Source organism: Psammomys obesus, unplaced genomic scaffold, assembly GCF_907164565.1.
Source record: "Psammomys obesus unplaced genomic scaffold, mPsaObe1.curated_primary_1811, whole genome shotgun sequence".
NCBI lineage: Eukaryota > Metazoa > Chordata > Mammalia > Rodentia > Muridae > Psammomys > Psammomys obesus.
Genome location: NW_026596057.1, coordinates 15,396,124 through 15,421,352, shown reverse-complemented (window position 1 = coordinate 15,421,352; position 25,229 = coordinate 15,396,124). Strand labels below are relative to the sequence as shown.

Here is a 25,229-nt window from a genome sequence, read left to right as displayed (position 1 = left end):
GTATGTATGTGCATGCTTAATTTTATATATGTGATACCAGATAGCTCAAACAGAAGCCTCTAACCAGGGTGAAGCCATCACTGAAACAATTTTTCAGCTTTTATAGCTTCATCAAACAAACATTTATGCTCGCTGGATACTTTACGTAAGTGGAGCACATTTTCTGATAGGTGTTATTACTGTGTTTATTCTTTGAGGAATCATTTTATCAGTTAAATAAAAACAAGGATGTGAAAGTAAGTTTCTAATTATCAGTTATGTTATGAATTTATTAGGTAAGAGTGTTATAATTAAAGCCATCCAGAAACATAGTGGATAACCATCTGTCAGATATCTACTAACTAGATCAGTCCAATAGAAATATAATGCAAACCACCTTTCTGATTAGATATATGATTAATAAAGAATTTAACTACACATTTTACTTAACTTAATATATCTAAATATTATCACATCAACATGTAAAATACCTCATTTTAATAATTATTACAATTTATTTGGACTCATAACATTCTGGTTGTTCACAATCATATGTGTCTGATGCTACTGTCTTAAAATTTGCTCCTCCAAAGTGTTACAAGGATGGATATAGGAAAAATGTTAATTTTCTGTCTAACTCCTTTGTCATTTTCCTAAGTTAAAGAATGTGAGTTTACCATGAAGGTAACTTATGTCACTGTATGTAATTTGGAAGTGCTTACATGAGCCACACAGAGATCAAAGACCATCTTTGATACCTGGAAATTATTCTAGGAAAAAAAATGTCATTTTGTACTTGGGTGTTTATACCCTGAAACATGGGTGCATGAGTAGGTCGGTGCTCAAAGAAAGGGGAACCTGGGATGACTTATGGCTGCTGGTGTGCCTGGGAAGAGGGCCTTCCCAGGGTGTGTGGTTGCACTTGAGGAAGCCACAGCATTTGTTGTGCGTGCAATAAATAATGTGGCACACAGTTCCAACTTCAAACAGATGCAGTAATGACATTGGAGTCTACAGGTGTCGGAGGTGGTGCGAGACACACTCCATATGCACACACACAGAGGATGGCCACGCCTCAGGACATGGAGCAGGGACCCAGAGGGATGGGCAGAAGTGCACAGTGGGGACTGTGCTGCATGGCTGACACCCGAGTTAAACTACAGACACCGGCACTGACAAGATGAACACAAATCCAAAAAAGTTCTGGGACCACAGCTCAGCCTGGGGGAAACCCACAGAAATGATGAGGTAGTAAAGCGTCCCTGGGGGGGAAAAAGACATATTGTTGAGATTTATTTTTCCCACCACACCTATCAACGAGGTTGGCAAGGCATAAAGGGCTGAGACACACACACACACACAATCAATCCATTTGGCATGACTCTGTGATATATAGTAGTCGAAAGAAGGGTTAATGAGACAAAGAAGAAGAAGAAGGAAAAAAAGCCACCAATGAACATACTCAGCTCACTTAATGCTGGCTGGTTGTACAGACATTTTTATCTTTCTCTATTCAATCCAATTAAGCCTGGGAGGGAACTTGGAACCCATGGCTCCCAAACTAGGAATAATGGCAAAATTGATTAGTTTGGCAATTGATTTTTGCTTTGGTACTAAGAAAGCCAAAAATTTTAACTGGAGATCTCTTCTCTAAGGTTGAACTTGACTCATTAGGGTTCTCAGAGATTTTACAATCTAGACTAATTTTACAATCTGTCTTGGGCTCAGAAAAATTATTTTAGGGGTTTGTGTGTGGAACGTATGTGGGCTTGTAGAATTATAACCAAAGGGAAGAATTTTGCCTTGAACCCACATGTAACAAAAGTAATGAAGTCTTCCATGTGCCTTGGCAGACAGCAAGTCATTGTCGCAGATACCGCTCATTCCAAGAGACTGACTTAAAGCTTGCTTTCATTGGCAAGATTTTATAGATTTGCTCAAAAATTGGATAAATTGAAAGGACTTTGCCTGAAGATAGATAAGGTCCTGCAGGAGGAAAGAGCCCTCTGGGACTGTAAAACCTTAAGGGAGAGTATTCTCAGTGAACATGAAGTTAAGAAGGGGCTAAAGTAAGAGCGAGAGGGATCAGGAAACCAAGGAAATACTTCTGAGGTCATATACTCATTCATTCACCAGAGATTGCTGCTCTTGGAACTGCCCATCATCAGCTGGGTCCATACAAGCCAACTGGAATATTTCTTGAGGGGAGAGTGGGCTCATTGAAGGGTATCCACTTCGAGCACTCCTGAAAAACAATATCAAATTCAGAGGTAATAAGAGACAGAAAAAGTCATACCATAACTTCCACTAACAAGGCCCCTCCCATAGAAGAACTCCTTACCAGGGTAGCACCCTGCATTCTTGGCTGATCTATGAATCTATTGACTTGCAGGTGGCTGGTCTTAGAACAGAAGATGTTTAAGAAAGTGTAAGAAAACATAGAAACTGGTGTTTTCAACCTGCATTTGGAATCATTCATCATTCTGCTGGCGACCAGCATATCTGTGACAAATGACATCATTTGTCACACTCAGCCATATGGGAGACCAGTGCTAGATTGTAAGCCTGTTTCTGTTGGGTTTCCCCATTGGGCAGGAAAATGCCAGAGTTTAAACAGTGAACAGCTTGTTTAAATATTAAGCAGTCATGGTCTTAAACACACACACACACACAAAATCTCCACGCTCAGTAAAATGGTTTTACAGTGCCAGCATCCATGGCTAAACTCAACTCAATCCAATTCCATTCCATGAGCATTTACTAAAGGGTTTCTCTGTGCTGCTCACTGTCTCTGTTGGTGAATGAACTGGAAGATGACTTCAGAGGTGGTGGTTGAGAAGCAAAGATCCCTGGGTTGGTTGTTGTGTGGGAGAAGATTTAAAGGGTGATGAGGTAGGGACACACAGCGCTGCCCAAGTGGAAGGCATGATAGATTACTGTCAAGCAAATCTGGCTCAACTATTCCTGTACAGTCATAGCCATGGTGTTGCTCAGAAGAAACAGACAGCCATTCATTACTACGAGTGCGGTAACAGATTCCATTGTCCTAACCGAGACTAGGAGAGAGCTGTCATGACTATAGGGAAAGAGGCCAGGGCTGTGCAGCTCTACTCTATGTAAAGGTGTGGGCCTTTAAGATGAAACACCGTCTTTCCAAGTGTCAGTGTCCTTTCCAGGGAGGCTCTTCTCCTAACACTCTACCGATGAGGACTTTGCATCCCCTAGAAAATTAGAGGAGTGGACAAAGATTGCTAGTTACTTTAAAATAATCTATAGGTACAATCTTACTAGACTAGCACTAAAAGAGAAGGTTTGGAAGAAGAGAATCAGCCGATGGTTTTCTGCCAGTTTGAAAAACTCAGCTCACAAACTCAATAGAATCATTTCAAATTGAAATTACCTGTCCAAATGTCTGTCATTAAATAATTCATGTGCTTTCTCCTGAAAATCAAAGGAACAAAATGGACAATGCAAGTATAGTGCATGGCCCCCATTAGTTCTACAGAGAACAGTTCACTCTTCAATATGTGGAGAAGACCTTCCATGGTTTCAGTGGGTCCCCAAAAGTTTGTGTTGGAAATTCCATTACTAAAGTTATATGTTATTGTTATTTGGGAGATAATTAGGACTCAGTGAGGTCATGAAGGAAGAACCCTCATGGCACATTACAGTCTTTATCACAAAAAGCTCCAAATATCTGGGTGTTAGCAAGCCTATTCTGTCTCACCCCACACAATGTGACACAACAAAAAAGGTCCTCACCAGATACAGGCATCATGCTTCTGGGCTTCCCAAGACTCAGCGTTATCATCCAAATACAAATCCTATTCTTTATAATTTACTAGTCTGAGGTATTTTGTTTGAAAGACAGAAAAAAAAATATATTGACAGGACTCTTAGAATCACCAAACAACACCACAGTGTTAAATAATTTAAACCCAGAGTCATAACCCACTTTAAAAACCTTGTGAGGTTCTTGTTTTTTAAGATAATGTTCAAAATACAGGGTGTGGCCTCTCCCCTGCTCTTGTTCCTACCTCATCAGCCTCTGGTGGCATTTCTTTTCTTTGTTCTCAGAAGTCAATGTATTGGCTGTTTTAAGTTTGCTCTATGTAGTAATAGCCAGGATACTTTCCACATACTTTGTACTTTTCATGCCAAAAGTTATTTCTTTAAGAAAATATTCTCAATCTCCATCAAAACTCTTACATGCCCTCATATCATGCCACGGTTTTTCTTTCTGGAATTTGTCACAGTTGTACTTGAAAACTGGAACTTCTTTCCCATCCAGTTTTCCCATTTAACGCCTGGTTTTCCTGTGTGTAAGCTCACTTGGTGTGTGTGGTGAGGGACCTCTGTCTGTCATGGTCACCATGGTAACCCCAGAGTAATCTCTGTAATTAATGCCTGGCTCTCAAAACACAGATGGTTCTGAAGATCCAGCCTGACTACCCAAAGGCTTAAACTAAAAGCATGTGGGTCTTCTTTTTATTTATTTATTTTTAATTTCATTGTGGGTTAGTGTTTTGTCTGCACATTTGTCTGTGTGAGGGTGTCAGATCCCCCTGAAACTGGAGTTACAGACATTTGTGAGCTGCCATTTGGGTGCTGGGAATTGAACTCATGTCCTCTGGAAGAGGAGACAATGCTCTTAACCACTGTCCAAGCTACTGCCATTGATAATTTACGTAACTGCAGCAAGCTACTTAATGATGTCATCTCTAGAATTTTCCCCTCTGATCCATTAAGTCTACGCTGAATTCATAAATGAATTTTGCAAAGCACAAATCTAATCATGTCACTCTGAAATATAGAGCTCCATTATTTTAAGACAATAATTTGCCTTCTTTATCATGGCTTAGAATGCCCTCTAAGTATGGTCACTGTGTAGCTCTCCAAACCTAGCAACAGTTACTTTTCTTGAGTGTTCTATTCCAACTAACCATACAGCTCATAGGCGCCTTAACTTACCACATCATCAGCTCTTGAAGAGCTTGCCTTTGGGTCTCTGTGTTACTTCCTTGAGGACACTTCCTACCACCTCACACCAAGCTCTCAAATGGTAAGTAGCTACCTTCCCAGCACATCACAATTTCCTATCCTTCTACATTTAGCATATCACAGTTACAATTTCCCTTTTCCAGATTTGTATTCCTGGGGACTATGACCTGTTCAACAATATCTTCAATAGCTGAGCCAATGGTTAGGTCAAATTTGTTCTCAACAAATATTGGTAAAATCAGTGAGTAACTGAATCTATAAACATAGAAGAGAAAAGCCAGAATGATGATCCAGTGATGTAGGTTGAGTTATGTAAAACATTCTAGGCAAAACAGAGATCTAAAGTCAAGGGCAAAGAAGTATCTTTCACTAATAGTACAGGACTCATGAAAAAATAGTGTGAAGCCTTGCAATAAGGAAACCCCGTTTCTCTAGTCATACTTTTTTCTTCTTCTCTCTCTCCTCCACAGAGCAAAAAAAATGTATATCTACTTGTTTTCTGGGGGCCAGAACATCAAAATAACTGCCTTTTGATCCTACAAATTGTTAGTAAAAATAACTCTGGGCATGATCTTCTCTTCTAAATTTCTTAGATTATGATGTCAAAAACAATGCTTTGCAAGAACAGATCTCTCATACCACAGTCTGAAAGAAATTTCTTTCACAGTCTGAAAGAAATTAGCAATTCCCAATAGTGTTCCAACAGAGGTTTCATTTCCAAATTCTGGCTATCGCCATCCTGATCATTAGTGAGATTGTCCTCTTGGTGATTACTGGTTCTATAAGCAGGACTTGCTTAAACCCAGCCACAAAACTTCCCAGTGAGTAAAGGAGCATGTGTTCTCTGACTCCCCACTTGGTGATGACAGGAAAACAATGGCGTAATGAGTACAAGAGATCACTCGTGACTAACTGCCAACCTGCAGTTAAGCCTCAGACGTGTTAGATATTCTTCCATTAAGGTTTTGATTTTTTTTTTTTTCTGTTTGCAAGGTCCTTTTTGGTCACTGAAGAGTATAAGATGCAGTCGAAAGTCCCTGCAATCAGAACTAACTGATTAAAAAAAAAATCTAGGTTTTGTTTCCTCCCTGTCATAGTCCCTGTCTGTTCATCTGTAAAAGCGGTGATATCACTATATACATGCCCAGGGTACCGCAGAATCAAGTGAAACAAGCAAATACGTGTCGCTGGACCTATCATCTCCCTCCCCCCCAGGGTAGACTCCAGTGACTGTTGCATCTCTTTCCCCATGATGCTCAGCAGTTGCAGTACCTGTTGACACCAGATCCATTGAGAGAAGACAGCCAAAATGTAAGAGATAATAATTCTCCATAACATCACTATATAGCTAAGGTGCTAGTGTATTATAACGTGAGCCAGCATCTCCTGCTACTAGCCCTTCACTGCAGCTACTGTCTTAGGCGCTGGTTGCCGTGCTACACACACGCTGGATTCACTTGTCTCTTGCTCCCACCGACGAGCCATGTTGAGATAGTCGAGGAAGTAACTGGCTCTGAGTAGTACGATTTCTGGGTCTGCACAATGGTGGCGGAAGGCAAACAGGAGTCCTGTGGACCCTGTGGCTTTTACTTACAGGCCTGAAACGGGGTCCTGCTGGAGATAAGGCAGGGCTTTGGCATTAGCAATGATCTCCTGAGGCAGTGAGGAGGGCTCCATGCGCTGGAACATGGGTGCATTTTTCTGTATTGAAACAAAGAATTCCCATGACTTTGCGGGGACTGTGAGAAGAAAAACACAACTTCACTGAGCAGCAAAGAGATATGACTGATTCCTTGTTTGACTGGTTTAACCTTCCAGTTCACTGGGCTTCTAATCCCACAGCACTGGAAATTTCTTGGACTCCAAAACCCCTTACCACCTTTACAGGGATACACGCAGCCTGTGCCCTAGAAAGCCATGTTCACTCATGATCCTTCCAATGTGCTATCAGTGATCCTCACCTGCTCTTCCAACTGCTGTCGCTGCTTCTTCACCTTACTCTGTTTATAGTAGTCCATAATCATCATTGCTGCATAGATTTTGCCCACAGTCAGGTCTGAGGCTGAAAACACACATGGGGCATAGGAATGAGCAAGGAGGATACAGATGGGCATAGTCTTTCATACCCACTCTCCAAAGCGGGTTCATGCTTTCAGTCACTCACTCATCTAACCCTTCTCAAAGCTCTGACAACAGAAAGTGGATAGATCCCCGCAATGACGTCAGTGCCCGCCACAGCGAACGGTGGGAAATACATTAGTGCCACCCCCTACCACTCCAGAAACTCATGTCTAGGTAGCAACACATCTTCCCAAATGCACAAGGGCTTATTGAACAGCCACCATGACCCATCTTAAGAAGTCAGTTTCCAGTTAATTCTGAATAAAAGTATTTTAGAAGTGGGAACTTAGTTTTCGAATGGTAAAAAAGTAATCTTCCCTATCTCCTTGATCACTCAGGTTTCTCTACAAGACATGGCCTTGGCATGCTGTACCACAATGGCAAGCACACTTAGAAGGAGGAGCCACCACACCTTTGGGCATGGGCACAAGCAGATCCAGCATCTTCTGGGACAGGTGGGGCCAAATGGCCAGGGTCTCTTTTTGTAGCTCCGAGTCTAGCTGCTGTCTGTCTGCACCACCTAGAATGAGATAAACTGTCAAGAGCCCAATCAGAACAGATACAGAATAATGAAGACTGAGGAGCAGGTGGGGGCAGGAGCTGAGCCAGTATGGCACCTCCCCCCAGGAGAGGAAATCTCAGCCCTGAGTGACAGTGGAGCTGGCGATACCAGCATTTCTGCTGAGGAAGCAGAATACACCCTGGCTGCTATTTTCAGTGACTCGGGCTTATTCTTCCCCAGCAATCTGAGGCTGAGACCCAAATCAACTTCCTCACTGATTCTAACAGCCTCCCAGGTGCTCAGTGCATCAGAGAGGGAAATGAAAAGAGCAGTAAGGAAGAGTCCTGCCTCATCAATATACATTATTCTTTCCATCGATCCTAACTATACAGTCTAGGTGACCTGATTCTTAAAAAGGCAGAAGGCCAGCTAAAGGTCTGTATAGATGTTTCCCAGACCCCTGAATTAGCAATCGTGATGGGCAAAGTATTACAGTGTCTGTTCTGTTGGCACATGCTATAGAAGCTTCGAGACTGTAGAGAAAAGATGCCATATGAGAAAAATTACAGAACTAAAATGTCTATGCTCAACAAATAATATTTCTAGAATGGTGGGACATGTCAGGCACGGGATTTCAAGTCATTTATTTCACCAGAGAAAGGGCAAGTCTTAAAAGTTACTGGGTTAGAAGGAAAACCAGGCACTGCATTATTGGATGCATGGATGGCTAGACAGTAGTTCAGATGGCTCCATCCTATAGCAGCCTGCATAGGTTCTAACACCATCCTCCTTTTTCCTACGAATCTGACCTTTGGCAATTTTAATGTCCAGAGCTGTCCGGATCAGAGCCATAAGTGTGGAGGTGAAGTGGACTGTCATGTCCTCAGCCACTGGCATATTCATCAGGACCAACCTCTGTGTGAAAGAGAAAAGAGAAAGAGCAGGCAAAAAAAAAAAAAAAAACAAATATATTGAAAGACACCTTGGTTTAAAAGTAAAAAGGAATGGAAAGCGCGGAGGTCAAGTGCACAGACAAAAAAGAAGGGCAAGGATTCCCCATCCCCATCCCAGTCTGGTTCTCCCTACTGCTCACTCAAAGCTCATTTGCTGCTATTTTGTCTTATCTAGGGAACGATGCCAAATCACAAGGAAAGGGGGTTGGTAGTAATTCTGTAGAACCCCCTTTCCCATGGGGAATGCTAGAAATCTCTCCCATCAAGTGGGAAGGGACTGGAAAAGTGGCTCAGGGAATGGAGTCAGCTCTGAGAGGAGGCTCCACTCCCTGTTTGAAGGGTGCTAATTCTACTTGTCCCAGCGAACACTCCCAAGCTCAATGGAAAGATGGGGAGAAAACTGGTTTTATCTCCCTTGAAAGATTTATCCTGGTGCCCCCTTTTTGAGTCTTTAAAAGATGGAATTTGCCAGCACATGATTGAACATGCAGAAAGTCCAACTTATCCAAGGGATGAAGAGGAGCAGGATGGGAAGGGGGTGGGAGAGTGCAAACAGGCTCTAGGGGAAGGAGGATGAAGAAAACAGGGAAGACACAGTCAGAGAAGGGGGTACAGGCAGGAGCAGAGTGGGCAGGCCCTGTTCCCCTCACCCAGAGGAAGGGATATCCAACTGAAATGGCCAAATCCACTTTTCAGAGAGTATCTTGCTTTTAGAATTCTGTGAAACTCCCTTCCTACTCCCCCCGCCACTTCATTCTATGAAGCCTTATCCCAAAAAGTCTAATTCTTCTCCCACTGTGTGATTCTTGTGGATATATAAAAAAAAAAAAGTTAACATCACATCTGCTGTGTACAAGGAGCCAGGCACTGGGGTGGATGAGGCTTCCTAAAGACTACATTCCAGTGAGATGCTATCTGGAGCAGTACAGTTTGGAGGGAGTGGTAGAACAGTCTCTGGCAGAACCACTGTGGTGGTGGTGGTGGCTGGTAGTGGTTGCAGCATGTTTTTCACAAGCCATGCTCTCTAATATTCATTTGGCTCATCTCACCTAAAGCAGCTCTACAGACATGATGCATTAAGAGTGTAAGGGTTGTTTCTATGTTTCTGAGTCTCGTCTTTCCTACTTCTGTGGAAGTGGTGACATTACTATGACATGTGCTTAGGTGAATGAAAAAAAGCTTCAGAGTTCTGGGCCAGTCTATACATTACAAGGGAGTTAAGAGTAACACTATTCGTTATGGTTGAAGAAAACTCCTGGCCCCAAAGCTGTGAGCATCCTAAAGACCCTTAGCTGACAATGTTGCTCTACCCACCACTTGGTCATGCTCAGAAAGCAAAGCTAACACTAAACACATCTTGTTGCCCTCTTCAAGGGCACTGGGTAGCTGGCCAATGGTGGAGGAAAGCTGCATTCCTGCCATTCATGAAATTGAAGATATTTCATGTTTTTAGAAGGAAGCTATGCCATTGTTCCTCCCTACATCATGGGGGAAGAAATTCGTTACAAGTGTTCCTTCTGAAAATTTCTTCTGGAACAGCTCTTATGTATTGTTCCATTATTTCCCTAAATATATGAGTAAAGCCATTTCCTTCTCAGTTCTTTTTTTTTGCAGGCTTCCTTCTTGCCCATCCACCTGTTTCCCCTGGCCACCACTCTGCCTCCTTTAAGAGGAAACACACCACTTAGCAGCATCTTTCCAGTAGCCCACTCACGAGAAGCCACACATGTGTAGAAACACAGTAACACAGTGAAAGGTCCACGGAGAACAGCACAGCACTAGAACCAATCTCGTTTCCTTTATGACTCCATCTCCATGAACCTTCCTGACTCCATAAGCCTTGCTCCCCATCTCCATGCCCCCAACCCAGCTTCCTCCCATATTCTGTCCTCCCCACAACTGGATCCCATTTCCTGATGGTCTCTAGCCCAGAACAAAGGAAGGAGTTGTCTACCTTATAGGCCACTTTGGAGGGACATCTCTTGCCGAGGCCTAGCGGTGGTGACATGAGAGTCAGCATTTCATACATCTCAGTGTAATGGATGCGGCCACTGCTCATGGGGGTGGTACGTGGGGATAGGGGATGGGCAGGGCAGGAGGGGTGGCGGGGAAAGGAAAAGGTGGTGGAGGGAGGGATGCAGACAGGTAGGAAAGAGGAACAGCATTCCCAGAGAGCCAAAACAAATTAATACAGGAAACAGAAGAGAAACAAAACAAAATGGACAAACAGGAAAAGAATAGGAAACCTGTTAATCAAGGCAAATCATACAAGTGACTCCGTCCTGGTGCAGATTTATATCACGCCCCACACAGACCCGGGAACGCTAGTCACAACCCCCGGTCCCTCTGACACTGTCAGAAGGTGCTGACGGGTGTGGGGGGGGTCCTCGATTTCTTCTTCTTGGTTAGTGCTGTCCTGGCTTTTTAATTCACTCCATCTACCCCCAAAGTAACAGAAGCATGTCCTCAATTCCCAGGGCTGTGCATGAGCGGTATAAACCGGATAGACGGTGCTCCAGCCATGGGTGGGAATTTCTGGCCCCTACCGGGGCTGGGATGCTGGCCTGGAAGTCAGGCCTGTCCCCTGCCCTGAACCCACAGGCAGAACGTCGTGTATCCCCCTCTGCGGTGTGTGTGCAGCAGGAGGCGGCGGCGGCTTGCGTTGAAAGTGGTGGGCTGAGGTTGCTGGTCAGAAAGTCGGCCCCGTTGCTTCCACCTGGCTCCGTGAACAAGAGTGCTCTTTATTCCCCAGCATGCACCACGGCGGATGGCATGCTGGGGACAGAAGAAACAAAACCAGGAGGAAGAAGAGCATCTTGCATGCCATGCTCCCCTCCCCAGCTCTCCCACATGCGGCTGCAGGTTTCACTAGGGTGGAGTTTAAAGAGTCTCAGCAGGAGGCAGCTGTTTCGGCCTCCTGAGTTCAGGGCCACCATCCCAAGTCAGCTCCATCCATCACCTAGGCAGACACCTTCCCCTGAGCCTGTGTCTTCTTCCGATGCCCGAGCAGGGCTTTTGCTCTCCTCCCATAGCACCCGCAGCAGTCTCCTTATCTAGCAGTCCTGGGATTGGTGGAGCGGCTAGGGTACTGAATATCCGGGGTATGGCAGAGTTTGAGCTTACATCTCTGAACCTGTTGGTCTAACCAAGAGGTAGTGAACTTGACAATTATGGCAGACCCTTTCCAAGTGTGTCTGGCAGGAACCTAAGGCATTAAATGATCTGCTCAAGGTCCTTCAGGGTCTGCTGAGGTCATCTTAGCCTTTGTGCTGTGAGATTCTCTTAGTGCCCAAGCCCATGCTTTTTAAACCACTTCCACTCATTGCCCTTGTCCTCTCTGTCCTACAGGTTCTATTGCTGATCGTGGAAAAAAGTACCAGGATCGGTGAGGCATGGCGCGGGGGGGGGGGGGGGGACTGGACTCACACTTTGACTCGTGTGGTTTAATGAAGACAAAGGTCTGAGAAGGGAAATCAGAACTCTTTGCTTGATTAAAGGATTTCTGCATTCTGGAGAATGTAGAATGTACATGCTATGCTGTAGATGGTAAGCAGGGTGTGTGTGTGTGCATGCACACCCATATCTGTATGAAAAAACTGAGACTACAGTAGCCTTTGGACTAAATCTTTATCTCTCTTCTGCCTTCACCATACAATGTGCCCTTCTTCCTACATAGCAGCTGCTGGTTCTGGGAGGGTTTGGGGCCTCTTTAAACTCAAAGGAAAGCAACATGAAGGTTCCCTCATGTGGCACAGTGGTGGTGGAGCGGAAGGCAGAGAGGGTCAGATGCTGCGTCCCACTGCGGGTCATGGCTGAGGACTGGGAGGCAAACCTTGCAAGCCACCCTGTAGGGGCAGTTCTCTCCCAGGCCCAGAGGAGGCGAGATCACCCGCACTAATCTGTACATATCCTTATATGGGATCCTGCCGCTGTAAAGAAAGCACAGGTGGGTTAATATAACACTCAGAGAAGGCTGGGGGAGACGTGACTGCTTCTCCCTGCAGACCACAACAATGGGCACCAGACAACTACCGCCTTGCTGAACTACTGTCCCAGTTTTCTCAGGAAAGCAGAGGCCATGTAATATCAAAAGGGACTACCTAATGCCCGAGGTACCCTCAGAAATACCTATGTGGCTCACATCTGGCCTAAGAGCAAAAAGACGCCCAGCGTGTCGCTGAACACGGTCCAGAGCAGATGTCAGGTTGCCAGCCTGTGGACTACAGAACTCTTGGTTTTCACATCCGTACTGATTACAGGCAGTTACTCAGGACCACCTGTCAGGGGCAGTGGGGAGTCAGCATCTTTCTGTAGACTGTGACAGACAAATTTCCCACTAGGCTAATTAGCAAGAAATGGAGTTTGCATGGGAGAATTTGAAAAGGCTTTGGGTCTCTTTGTGACAGATTATCCTGAGTTCAGCTTGGGTAAACTCTGCTCCATTCCACAGAAATCTCTGCTGAGATCCACATCCAAAAGGCAGTCTGGGAGGGCGCCCCAGAAATGTTCCCCTACAGCTCCATTCCTGCAACTCTGGATCCAAGTTTGATCCTGTGAATTCTGAGAACACTGTGACCTTTTTTGATAACCTGTTCTTCTAGACCCTTGTAGAGACTTCTGGCTTCTCGTAAGAAGGGGAAAATTGACACCAGATTAATTCTCAGTGTTTAAAACATCTTCCCTGTCAGAAACCAGAACAAGAAAACCAGAACAAGAAAGCCACAGTGGGAGCTGAAATTCTGGATATACCCTGGACCATGCCAGTGGTTCCCATAGAAACGATGAACACAGAGTCTCCATCTGAGCATCCTTTTGGGAAGCCATATCAAAGCTCATGGTTTCTCCAGCTTCACTCTTTCTAGCCTTTACCTGGTACTGAGTTATCTTGTCTTCTTCTAGACAGCTCCTCAGTATGCCCCTGTCTCTCACCCTTTGAAATGATGGAAGGTAACCATGTGTGGATTTATTTTTGCTTCTTCAGTGTAATAAGTAGAGGTTTTACAAGTGACCATAGGCTAATGTCCTCTACAACCTATTACCAGGGTCTTATGAAGACTCTAACTCATTGTACTTTTGTTGGTTTCTTCTCAACAACCTTATTCCATTGAGGAGGCCAATTAAATTGCAACCAGAAAAAGCAGCACTTCTCTAGACATTCAAAATAACAGTCGGGGTTTCTCTTTGTCTTTTTGCTCAGTTCATATGACTGAGTCCTATGGTTGTTCTGTTGGAGCTTCTTTCCAGCAACTGTAATGAAGGAGGGGCATCTTTAGTGCCCTTGGTATTTGGATCCACAGACAAAATGAAACCAAATGAAGCTCTGGTTCCAAGAGCCAGGTTTGGCTGAGTGAGGCTTGGTGTTCAATTTCATCCTTTGGTAGCTAGTAGATAGTTTTTCTTCAGTCAGGTGACTGACTAGGCATCCAACATCAAGGCCAGAATACTTTCCCAATAGCAATTTTCCTTATTTCTGAGTTGCATTCACGAAATACCATGTTTGTAAATTACTCTAATAGTAGTATGCCTGATATAATAACATGCTCAGAAACACACTCCAGGCTAGGTAGGTATCATTACCACCACTTGATAGATGGTTTCATGACTTGTTCAAAGCAAGAGAACTGATACGATTCAGGCCTAGCATCAGCATCCATGCCTTGTCCCCCAAGGCACTGCTAGCTGTGTACTAAAAACCTTTTGTTGGAAACTGAGTCCAGCAAGGAAGATCTGTCACTTAGCCGCTGGAAGAAATTCACCCATCTACCCCGAAAACAGATCACCCAGATTTAGCAGGTTCACAGCCTGGTAGATTTGGGGAAGAATCGGACATGATGAAGGGAGTGTCAGGTGGAAGCAACGTGGTCCACTCCTGTGAAGGACGGCATTTTCTGGGGTATCTTCAGAGGGGGAGCAAAATGGGTAGAGTGGTAGAGAGTGAAGACACAGAAGCTAAGTTGGCCTGGGCCAGCAAAGCTTTTCATTCAAAATGCCTTCCTGACCTCAACAGCAGAGTCTAAAACACTGTCTTTGTTTCTGAAGCAGGGGTCAGAAGACTTTTTTTTTAAACAGTGACATTTTTGACAATACTTTAATAGTAAATATTTGAGCCGTTTTTGTCACAGTCATACAATTTTTCTCTATTGTGCAAGAACAGCCATAGATAAAATAGATAAAATGAATGGCTGTAACTGTACCTCTATAAAACCTTATTCGTAAAAGCAGCGAGCCAAACTTAACTGACAGGTGGTAATTTGCTGACCCTTGCTCTAAGGTCTAGATGTCATATCACATCAGAACTACTGGACAGTGAAAGACAGCAAAGAGGTCAGCGCTGTCAGCTCCTGCCATTTAACTCAGGTCTATGTGTTTAAAAACCCCACAAGTCTAGGGGGCATCTGTTGGAAGGACCACTTACTTGATTATCTGAAATACAATATCGAAGTTTTGTTCAACTGTATCTGCTGAAAAGAATGAGGAGGAAAAATGCTAATGCTGCTAACCACGGTGGCCAGCTATATTCCCTATCTCAGCCCCTGGTGACTCATAGCAAGAAAAGGAGGACGCTGGAAGATCCCCTGGTTATGTTGTCAATCTAGGGTATGATGAGATTGGAAAACAGGGGTACAGCCCTCCACAGAAGGGTAGGAAGGGGGTATGGGAAGCCCAGGAAGAGAAGACTTTGGTGAATTGCTTGATACCAGTGCCTCTTCTGTGATCTAAAACCAAGTGGTGTTTCCTTCTCTTTTTATAACAGGCAAGTATTTGAGTGACTCAATCTAGAAGTCCCTGATCTCTGGGTGACCAAGAGGTCTACGCACCATGCTGCTCTGTCATATTCTGCCCAGACACGGACAAACTCATCCAAGTGGTGAGGTCCCAGGATGGAGGAATCTCGAGTCAGGTACTCAAAGTTGTCCATGATGACAGCCACGAACAGATTGAGCATCTGAAGGGCAAGGAGAAGAGTTAGCAGAAACTTAAGGCAGAGTTCATGAAACAGACTGACAGGCTTCAAGGTTAAGTTAGATGAGGCTCAAAGATCTTGCTGAATGCCACTTATTTTCATTATTCACATTGTACATTTCATTGTGTGGGCATTGTGAGTTCATTATTCTATGCCACTTCTCATTTGCACGATACTTTATCCACTGTCATTACCTGTTTGATTTATTTAATTATTCTTGTGGCAGCAGAGGGAATAGTGGTTTGTTTCAACACTCCTAGAGGCTAGAGAAAGTCAAGGCCAGGAAACTATATTCCCTCTCCAGCTTCCATCCTTCACCCCGCTTCACAAAAAGATCCCCAAAGAGTACTGTGAGAGCCTCAGAGCCAAAGAACAAGCTTACTGTGTGAAGCTGCCCACAGGCTTGCTCTTACCAATGCTTGTTTAGCCGGTTTGGTACCCAGGATGTACCACACTCACTGACTGAAGTGCTGGGACATGAGATAAGAAAGTGCTAGTCCAGAGAGAGAGAGCCTCATGCATAGCACAGTGCTGAAAGCACAGTGGACCTTCACTAGACCTTGGTATATGACTACTCTTGAAGCTCTCTCTAGTGTTGAGAGAAAGACAGTGATATACTGGAAAGAGAAAACAGGTTGCAAATCATCGCAGCCATAAAAGCAGCACATGGCAGAGGAAACAGAAAAGTGTACAAAGGCAATTTCTGGCAGCTGAAAAACATGGAGAAGTAGTTTGATTCTTGAACCGAAGCACAGTGGAGCAGGTCATATTTACCAGATCACACAAGCACAGAAGGCAGTGCCTTAGGTATTGGAGGCAGCATGCATGTGCACAGAGATATGTAGGAGCAGGGACATTCTAGGAGTCTGTAAGGAGAGTAGAATAGCCAGGGCCAAGTCCCATCTCACAGAAGCATCATGTCACCATGCAACAGTCTAAGCCAAGACCAGCGAACTGGTCAGATATTCTTGTATGCTTTGTGGGCTCTTCTGTCTCCATTTGAGCTAGTCATCTCTGGTATTTCGCCACCAAAAACAGCCACAGACATCAGAAATATCAATGAGCACAGCTGAGTTCCAAGGAAGCTTTGTTTATGCTTGCTGGAATTTAAATTTCATATAATTTCCATGAAAATATTAGTTTTGCTTTTTCTTCCTTGTTTAAGAATATAAAATTTATAGTTTGTAGACCAGACAAAACCAGGTGGCAAATCAGATTAGCCCATGGAGTCTGTGGATCTGTAGTCTAAACTATTCTTTTTATTTTTTTTTTAAATTTTACAGTGTGGTTTTTGGGGGGTTTATTTTATTTTATTTTATTAATTACACTTTATTCACTTTGTATCCCCCCATAAGTCTCACCCTCTTACCCTCCCTCCCAATCCTAACCTCCCTCCCCTTTCTTCACACATGCCCCTCCCCAAGTCCACTGATAGGGGAGGTCCTCCTCTCCTTCCTTCTGATCTTACTCTATCAGATCACATCAGGACTGGCTGCATTGTCATCTTCTGTGGCCTGGTAAGGATGCTCCCCACTCAGGGGTAGGTGATCAAAGAGCAGGCCAATCAGATTATGGCAGAGGCAGTCCCTCTTCCCATTACTGTGTAACCCACTTGGACACTGAACTGCCATGGGCTACATCTGTGCAGGGGTTCTAGGTCATCTCCATGCCTGGTACTTGGTTGGAGGATGAGTCTCTGGGAAGACCCCTGTGTTCAAATTTTCTGGTTCTGTTGCTCTCCTTGTGGGGTTCCTGTCCTCTCCAGATCTTATTATTTCCTACTTCTTACATAAGATTCCATGCACTCTGCCCAACTCTATAGGCAGCAGGAACTACTAATGGCAATTAAACAGAAGAGAAGACGAGATATTTGTCTTTGGAAGTAACCTTGGTAATAGTGGAGAAAGTAAGTGGGAGACTAGGGTGAGAATGCTGTGCTCCTGGGCAGCCCATTCACAAGTACAAGAATTGACCAGTAAACAGTTCTGTTGGGTTTTTGGGGTGCCATGGATTGTATTGTATTTGCCCTTGCCTGTCCCTCCTCCTGTGGCCCAATGGAGGCACCATCCTGTGACCTAAGCTTCACCCACTCATTGAGTGGGGCTTCAACAAAAGTCAATGAAAGGGCATTGGGCAAAAGACACAGTCACCTTGGTTATCCTTGGACATGAGAAGCTGTAATGTCTGAAGTTGATATATAGCCACTGATAGGCACCAGATGTGGGTATCTGAGGAAGCAGCTCACATGGAGGGACAATATTTATGAATAGAGAAAGCTGAAAAGGAAAGTCAACATTTGTTCTGGTGATGTCATCTGAGCACCATATCAAGGCTTTCTTAAGCCCGCCTTGCCTGAGGACATGCCAATGATAGGCACTCATAAAACCACATTTTGTTTAGGTTGCATCTAAGCTGGGCTCTCTTCCACTTAAAATTCAAGATTCCTGCCTAATAGAACAATTGGTTGTGGAAATGAGAAAATAGAAAATCTCTGTTGTGGATTCCTAGGTTAACTGGCTGGGCTTGCCAGATATGAAGGCAGAGTATACAGGATACAGAGAAAGTCTACAGGATGGGCACAATTGCAGTAGTCTGTGTGACACGGAGGGGCTGGGTATGTCTAATCCTAGTAGCCAGGGTTCCTTCTTTAGCATGGCATCTGATGCAAATGGATGACTGGAGGACAGCTAGGACAGCTTGTCTTCTCTTAACATTAGGGTGAAGGACATTCCTTAGATGATACAGGGTCAGGCCATCATAACAAGCATGACAGTTTCCTTTAGACTTTAGGGCCATGGCAGAGAAAGCAGCAATCCTCCTGGTTAAGCTGCTGCTGTTTGAGAATTGCTATTTCACATGGCTAAACCCAGCATAGGCCTGTCTGTCCCTGAGATTTGAGCCACAGTTAGTTTATTTTAACCACTGCCTGGTTTATGAGTGTTTTCTGCAAGCCTATACAAACCTTTCGGGGGGCACTCATTATTTAATGTTAATGAAAACTATTAACATTGCTGTTGCTTGAAACTGTGCAGCCTTTCACAGTGTGCTGTGAGCGTTGACACCTGTTGTTTGCTTTCATGCTCTCTCTAACCCTTTGTGAGGAAGTTTTAATTACTGTCGGCTCTTTGAGAAAATAAATGCTTCTGATTCACAACTGCATTTGTAGCTCCCAGCACATGGCCTGGCACCTCAAAGGGCATCAGAAATCTCTGCTGAGTGGCAGGTTTGGGATGAGGAGTGTGTGACTCGCCCAAGGTCATGAAGTCAGTTTTCTGTGGGGCTGAGACTTGAAGGCAGATCATCTCAGACTGAATATAGCCTCATTAAAAATGACATTAATGTGAATTATGTAGCACCTTCCATCTCAAAATTCTAAAAGTACCATTACAGCCTCCAATTAATTTTCCAGTTTTACCTCTGGTTTCTTTTAAATATTTATCATTAAATATTTAAACTATATCTGATAAAATAGAGAGTCTATGTGCCCCTCGTTCTGTTCCAGTTCTTATTGATAAGCGTTAATTCCCTCTATATTGGTCTCTTATTTACTGGAGGCCACAAAGAGACTGCGTCATTACTGAAAGCTGTACTCCAGTGCCTAGCCAATGCCAGGCTTTAGTAGCCACTTGAAATGAAAAAAATGGGCTGAAGATGTGAATGCATAAACTTACGGTCCTTTCAGTTATTTTCATTATACACTGTGCTTTCAGATTTGTAAACAGTTCTGTGTTATTTCACTGAAAAATGCTTCACACCCACAGAATGTCACAATGCATGTATTAGTTCACTGTGCATATACTACTGCTGCCAGGTGTGAGGTGTGTATGCGTGTGTACGTACTCACGTGTGCATGCGTAAGCTGTAAATGCACATGTTTGTGTGAGTGCATGGATGGTATATACATGGAGGTCAGAGCAGGATACAGAGCGCCTTGCTCTGTCACTCTTTGTCTTATTCCTTTGAGACAGCATTTCTTACAGAACCTGCAGCGAGGCTGGTGGCCAGCAAGCCCTAAATATCCTCTGGCTCCTCCCGACACTGGGAGTGTGCTGCCACGCCCAGCTTTTTACCTGGGTGCTGGGAATCCAAATTCAGACTTTCATGCTTGCACAGCAAATGCCATCACTCACCCTCTGCCCTTTCAAGACATGCTTACACCATTCGAGAAGGTGTCTTAGCCAAGGTTATGTGGCAGCACAGCAATAACCAAAAGGTGGGGTCCCCCCAAGTCTCCTCCACTCCTTACATTAACTTATAATACCCAGCATAACGTTCTATCTGCAGGGTCCTTGCTGTCACTGGAAAGCTGAATTGTCAGATGTTTCTGTCCCCTTAAAGAGAGAAATGCCTGGGCAGGAGACAGTTAAGTTACTTTTCCAGGCATGGCCTGTGGAACTGGCTACTGTTTAGCAGCATTATTTTGGTTTTTCAGATTGTTCTGTACAGCTAGTGGCATTTGCAGTGAAGTTGAGCTGAGGGATCTTAGGGAGGCCAGAAAGACCACAGTGACCTTCCTATTGATCTGGTGGCACCTTATGCATTTAGTCCATATATCACTGCTGATCTGATGTGTAGGGAGGGCGTTTCTGGACGCTTTCTCCAAAAGAAGGAACTAGGAGGGCATTTCAGGCCGTTCACCACTTCCCTAAGTGGGAATGTTCTACATTTACTACTTAATATTCACTAACACCCAAAGCAATCGTGTTTTCACACCATGAAGCTTGCCAGCTGCCATCCAATTCAATGGCACGACAGTCAGGAGACAGTTGCATCAATTACAGTGTATGGGATCATTATTTGCTTCTTATTAACACCATATACACCTCTATTTTCAAGGTACATTTTTCATAAATAAGAACAAAATCGTGCAAATAAGTTCAAGTCCTATCCAGTAAATAAACTACACTAGGTATAAGGAAGGCAGGGGTTACCCCGGTAGCTCCAGAATCAACATGAAGCTCTGGGCTCTGTTCCTACATTCCAGTCCCTATCCTGGCTCACATGGATTCTCTCCTCAAAGCAGCAAAGACGTCAGCCAATAGGAGTCACCCCCCTCCAAGGATTCTGAGGAGCACCTTGGCCCCCAATGGCAATGACCTAGTTCTTCTATAGCTCAGAGTGTGAGTGTATATGTGAGGGAGCAGGGACAAGAGAGCAAAGAGAGGCAGAGAACATGCACAGACACAACAGGAACCTCTCTCTGTTTACTGGGAGTGTCGGGCACACCTCCCAAGAGGATAATCTGTTGCTCACCAGGAAGGAGCAGAAGAAGATGAAGGAGACAAAGTAGACGTAGGCCAAGTCAGTGCCGCAACGCTCACTCTCGTTCTGCCCTGAGGGTGCAGTGGTGTCAGGCTCACAGCCCTTCTCGCCCAGACACGACAGCATAATCTCCTGCCAGGCCTCCCCCGTGGCACTCCTGGGCACAAAAATCCATCTTGATTAGAAGAAGTAACTTCACGTCCCATCCTATCCTTGGGACTCTTTCTCATTCACACATAGAACCTATGGGCTTTCTTCTTAATCCAGTGGGACCCTTTTAGTGTTTTCATGTGGAGAAGAAGAATGCCAGGGAGGAGGCCCCTTTCTTGTTCTTCCTCCCTTCCCACCACTTCTCCATTTGTTGAGGGTCTAATCTGAGAGTAGTGTGATAGCAGTAGGACCCCAAGACCACACATAAACATGAACACTCAAGGTTTCTGGTCTCACATTGTTCCCATTATAAACTATGTGCATCTCCCCTCCCAGAATCCTGGAGGACAAGCTAAAATTTACAGATTAATACTGGGTCAAAGATATTGATAAAACTCTCTAAATCATGGAGAAGTCAGTTAAGGCATGGTCTCATTCCATTGCATGGATAAGAGCAATGGAATAAGAGCAGCAGAGCAGAATTAAGAGACCCGGAGGCCAGGCAATATTGTCCCTCCAGGTGTTTCTCCCCACGAAGACCATGAGGTCTTCAGACTGAGCAGGTGTTCATCCAGGTACCTGAAAAGCAGCATGAGGGACCCGAAGAAACTCCGGAAGTTGTTGTGCCGGTTGATGTGACTCTCCTCATCTAACTTTATGTTTCCAAATACCTTGGGGGAGATAACAGAAATCAACGAGCAGAATTGAACAGTGTTACACATCCAGCACGTGGCCATGAGCTACACAGGCAGGGCAGGTACAAGTGCAGTTTCTCGATGCTGGTCTCTGAAACGGATAACTCAGAAGGAGAGGGCTAACAGACACCTTGTTCTGGGCCTAATGTGGAGACTAATGACCTTCCCCACTGCTCCAGTGCAGCAAAGAGGCTAACGCCAGCAATGGTCCAGCAGTACCTAGAATGCAAATCTTCCCAACGTCATTCCGCACATACATAGCCTCTCTTGTGCCTAAATTGGAGATGCTTTTTAGTCCCATGGTACCCATGCAAGCTACATGTCTGTATTTGCCAAATATGCCATTTATGGGTTGGGCAGGATCTAGCCTACAATATGCAAGCAGATCAGGTCTGAGAGATGAAACTGTATGTTCCTTAGGTATGTTTTAATTTAGAGATTCAAGTCCCAGAAGTTTGTCGTGTTAATCTACAGATAACGGAAATGAATACCCAGACATCTATATACTTATATACATGATCCGAGTGACACAAATATCACCAAAACAGACCACTTAGGCATAAGTTAAAAGCAAAGTCTAGGTAGAAGAATGAATGAAGAATACGTGGACATGTGAAAAAGAAGGGCCGGAGATGTAGCCCTAACTTATCCACATGAGGTCCTAGTTCTAGTCTGTTGGACCAGAAAGAAAGAAAACTGAAAGAAAGGAGTGAGTGAAAACAGAATGAAAGGAAAAGGAAACAGGTGGTCCTGGCTGAAGAGATGGAGCTTTGCCAGTGTGCTGCTGGACTTTGGTTACTGACATGAAAAGGTGCAGCACTCAGCAATACTTAACGGCACACCGTGACACACTCCAGGCCTAACCCCAAGTGCTTCAATGAGAAGGGTGCACTCTCCTCTTCCACCTTTGCTTCAAAGATCAGGGCTGATCCTTTCAAGTCAGTGCTGGCACAACCGACTACTCCCAAGGTCACTTTTCTGGCCATCTGAGACTATTCCCAGCCTACATTTAGCATGCTTCAGTTTATTTCACGTATGCTAAATGGAACACGTCTTCCCCTAACAGTTTTGAGAAGGTGCAATTGAGGAACAATCTCTGCCCCCAGCTATTTAGCTCCAGTAACTCCCACTGACACCTGCTTTGGGAATTTGTTCTTGGTGCTGTTTTCTCAAAACCCAAATACTACTTGTCTTCGGGCAGAACGGAGGTGGCAAGCCAGGCAGCAGAGGAAAGAATAGAAGGAGCAGATAAGAAAGAGGAGGGCTCTTCAAGAGACACATGACTTAGAAACCCCACAGAAGCAACCGACTCTCCTTCGTCCTGGATACTTCATGAGGAGACTAGTGGAGACTGTTGTGTGTCTTCAGCCAGTTTAAATTTCCTTCTCTTTTCATTCCCTTCACTAGGAATCTATAATTTGTACTCAGTCTATCACGTCTGCAGAGTTCGCAGGGCCTTTTCACCTTGTGAGTCTTACAGAAGCATCATTAACTGTCCTGGCTGTGGCTTTCCTCGAACACTCTGTGAAGCAGGTGAAGAGTGCACTGTGATACTATGGTAGTATCATTGTTACAGCTACCTTAAATATTTTCTAAGACAGTGTTCCAACCTCAAATGGATATTTGGTATGGAACTGGTGGGTCTTAAAATTTCTTTGCCCTTCTTTTTTTTAAAAATATCCTCTTGGCCTATTACCACCTAAATCTCTACAGCAAAGGCTATGAAAAAGGAAAGAGGGTCACTTCTAAAAGTTGCAGGAAAGCGCAGACTTATATCCATTTTCACTTGGGATCGCAATACTAGAAGGCTCTGCTTGTGTTGACTCACTCCTCTATTGCGAGTTAAAACCTTAAGGCCCAGAGGAATTCAGTAACCTGACCAACTCGGCAAAGCTGTATAGCTGCAGAGCTGAGGCCTACAGCACCACTTCTAACAAGCATCCCATAAGCATAAACTCCTTCCCATAAGTGACAAATTACTTCTATCCTCTTTCTGAGAAGATTTTGAAAATATAGAATAATGGTTTGTCTTCTAGATACATCTGGCTGCCATTTATATCCATCCAAAAGCTTGCTCCTGGGGGAACCCTCCTCCATTGCTGGTGGGAGTGCATACTTGTACAACCATGTTGGATATCAGTTTGGTGGTTTCTCAGAAAATTGGGAATAGTTCTACCCCCAAGACCCAGCTATATAACTCCTGGGTATATGCCCAAAAGATGCTCCACCATACCACGTGGACATTTGCTCAACCGTGTTCAGAGAACATTTATTTATTCATAATACCCAGGAAGTGGAAACAACCCAGATGTCCCTCAACCTAAAAATGAATAAAGAAAATGTGGTACATTTACACCATGGAATATTACTCAACTATTAAAAACAATGACATGAAATTTTTAGGCAAATGGCTGGAACTAGAAAAGATCATCCTGAGTGAGGTTACCCAGGTCCAGAAAGATACACGGTATGTACTCATTTGGAAACAGATATTAGTACAGGATAACCATGCAACAGGTCCTTCTACAGGTCCAAAGGAGCTAAGAGGAAAAGCAGGACCCAAGAGGAGACTTTTGAATCTCACTGAGAAGGGGAAATAGAATGGACATATGGTGGGGAGGAGAACAGAGGGATCAAGTGTAGGGAAAACAGAAGGAGAGTGAACTGGAATGGAGGAACAGCTCTGGGACAAGTTAGAAACCCAGGACAGAGGAAACTCTCAGGAATCTATGAGAGTGACTCTAGCTTAGACTCTTAGCAATAGGAGCTATGGAACATGAAATGGCCATCTCCTGTAACGAAAAATGACTTCCAATGGAGGGATTGGGGCACCAAGCCAATCATAAAACCTTCGACCCATAATTTGTCCTGCATACAAAATGTGCAGGGATAAAGATGGAGCAGGAGTTGAGGGAATGGTCAACCAGTGACTGGCCCAACTTAAGACCCATGCCATGAAAGGGAGCCCATCCCTGACACTATTAATGATATACTGCTATACTTGCAGACATGTGCCTAGCATAGCTGTCTTCTGAGAGGCTTCATCCAGCAGCTGATGGAAACAGATGCAGAGACCTACAGCCAAACATTAGGCAGAGCTTGAAGAATCTTGTGGAAGAGGAGGAGGAAGGATCGAAGGAGCCAGCGAGGTCAAGGATACCACAAGAAAACCTACAGAATCAACTAACTGGGGCCCAGAGGGATCTACAGAGACTGAACCACAAACCAGAAAGCATGTATGTGATGGTCTTAAGCCCTCTGTACATTTGTGCAGCTTGGTCTTCATGTGGGACTCTTATAGAAGGAGCAGGGGCTATCTCTGATTCTGTTCCCTGCCTTTGGATCCCTTTCTTCTAACTGGTCTGCCTTGTCTAGACTCAGTAGGAGACGATGCACCTAGTCCTACTGCAACTTGATATGGCAACATGGGTTTACATCCATGGGAGGACTCCCCTTTTCTGAGGACAAAAGGAGGAAAGGGTGGTAGGGAGGGGAGAGAAGGAGAGTACTGGGAGGAAGAAGAGGGAAGAGAAGCTGTGATCAAGATGTAAAATGATAGATAGATAGATAGATAGATAGATAGATAGATAGATAGATAGATA

At 44.4% G+C, this 25,229-nt stretch overlaps 1 protein-coding gene across 1 annotated transcript in view; it reads right to left on the bottom strand.

Annotated features, from left to right (window-relative positions):
• Nucleotides 1-25,229, bottom strand: part of Cacna1e (calcium voltage-gated channel subunit alpha1 E) — a 314,504-nt gene that overhangs the window by 5,752 nt on the left and 283,523 nt on the right. Inside the window, exons 35-43 of the mRNA XM_055624404.1 lie at nucleotides 21,512-21,603; nucleotides 20,774-20,939; nucleotides 15,375-15,502; nucleotides 10,511-10,607; nucleotides 8,413-8,518; nucleotides 7,514-7,621; nucleotides 6,942-7,042; nucleotides 6,575-6,681; nucleotides 2,113-2,224 (exon numbers count right to left, since the gene is read on the bottom strand). Coding sequence (XP_055480379.1) covers nucleotides 2,113-2,224; nucleotides 6,575-6,681; nucleotides 6,942-7,042; nucleotides 7,514-7,621; nucleotides 8,413-8,518; nucleotides 10,511-10,607; nucleotides 15,375-15,502; nucleotides 20,774-20,939; nucleotides 21,512-21,603 — 1,017 coding nt within the window. The remainder of the gene's footprint in view (nucleotides 1-2,112; nucleotides 2,225-6,574; nucleotides 6,682-6,941; nucleotides 7,043-7,513; nucleotides 7,622-8,412; nucleotides 8,519-10,510; nucleotides 10,608-15,374; nucleotides 15,503-20,773; nucleotides 20,940-21,511; nucleotides 21,604-25,229) is intronic.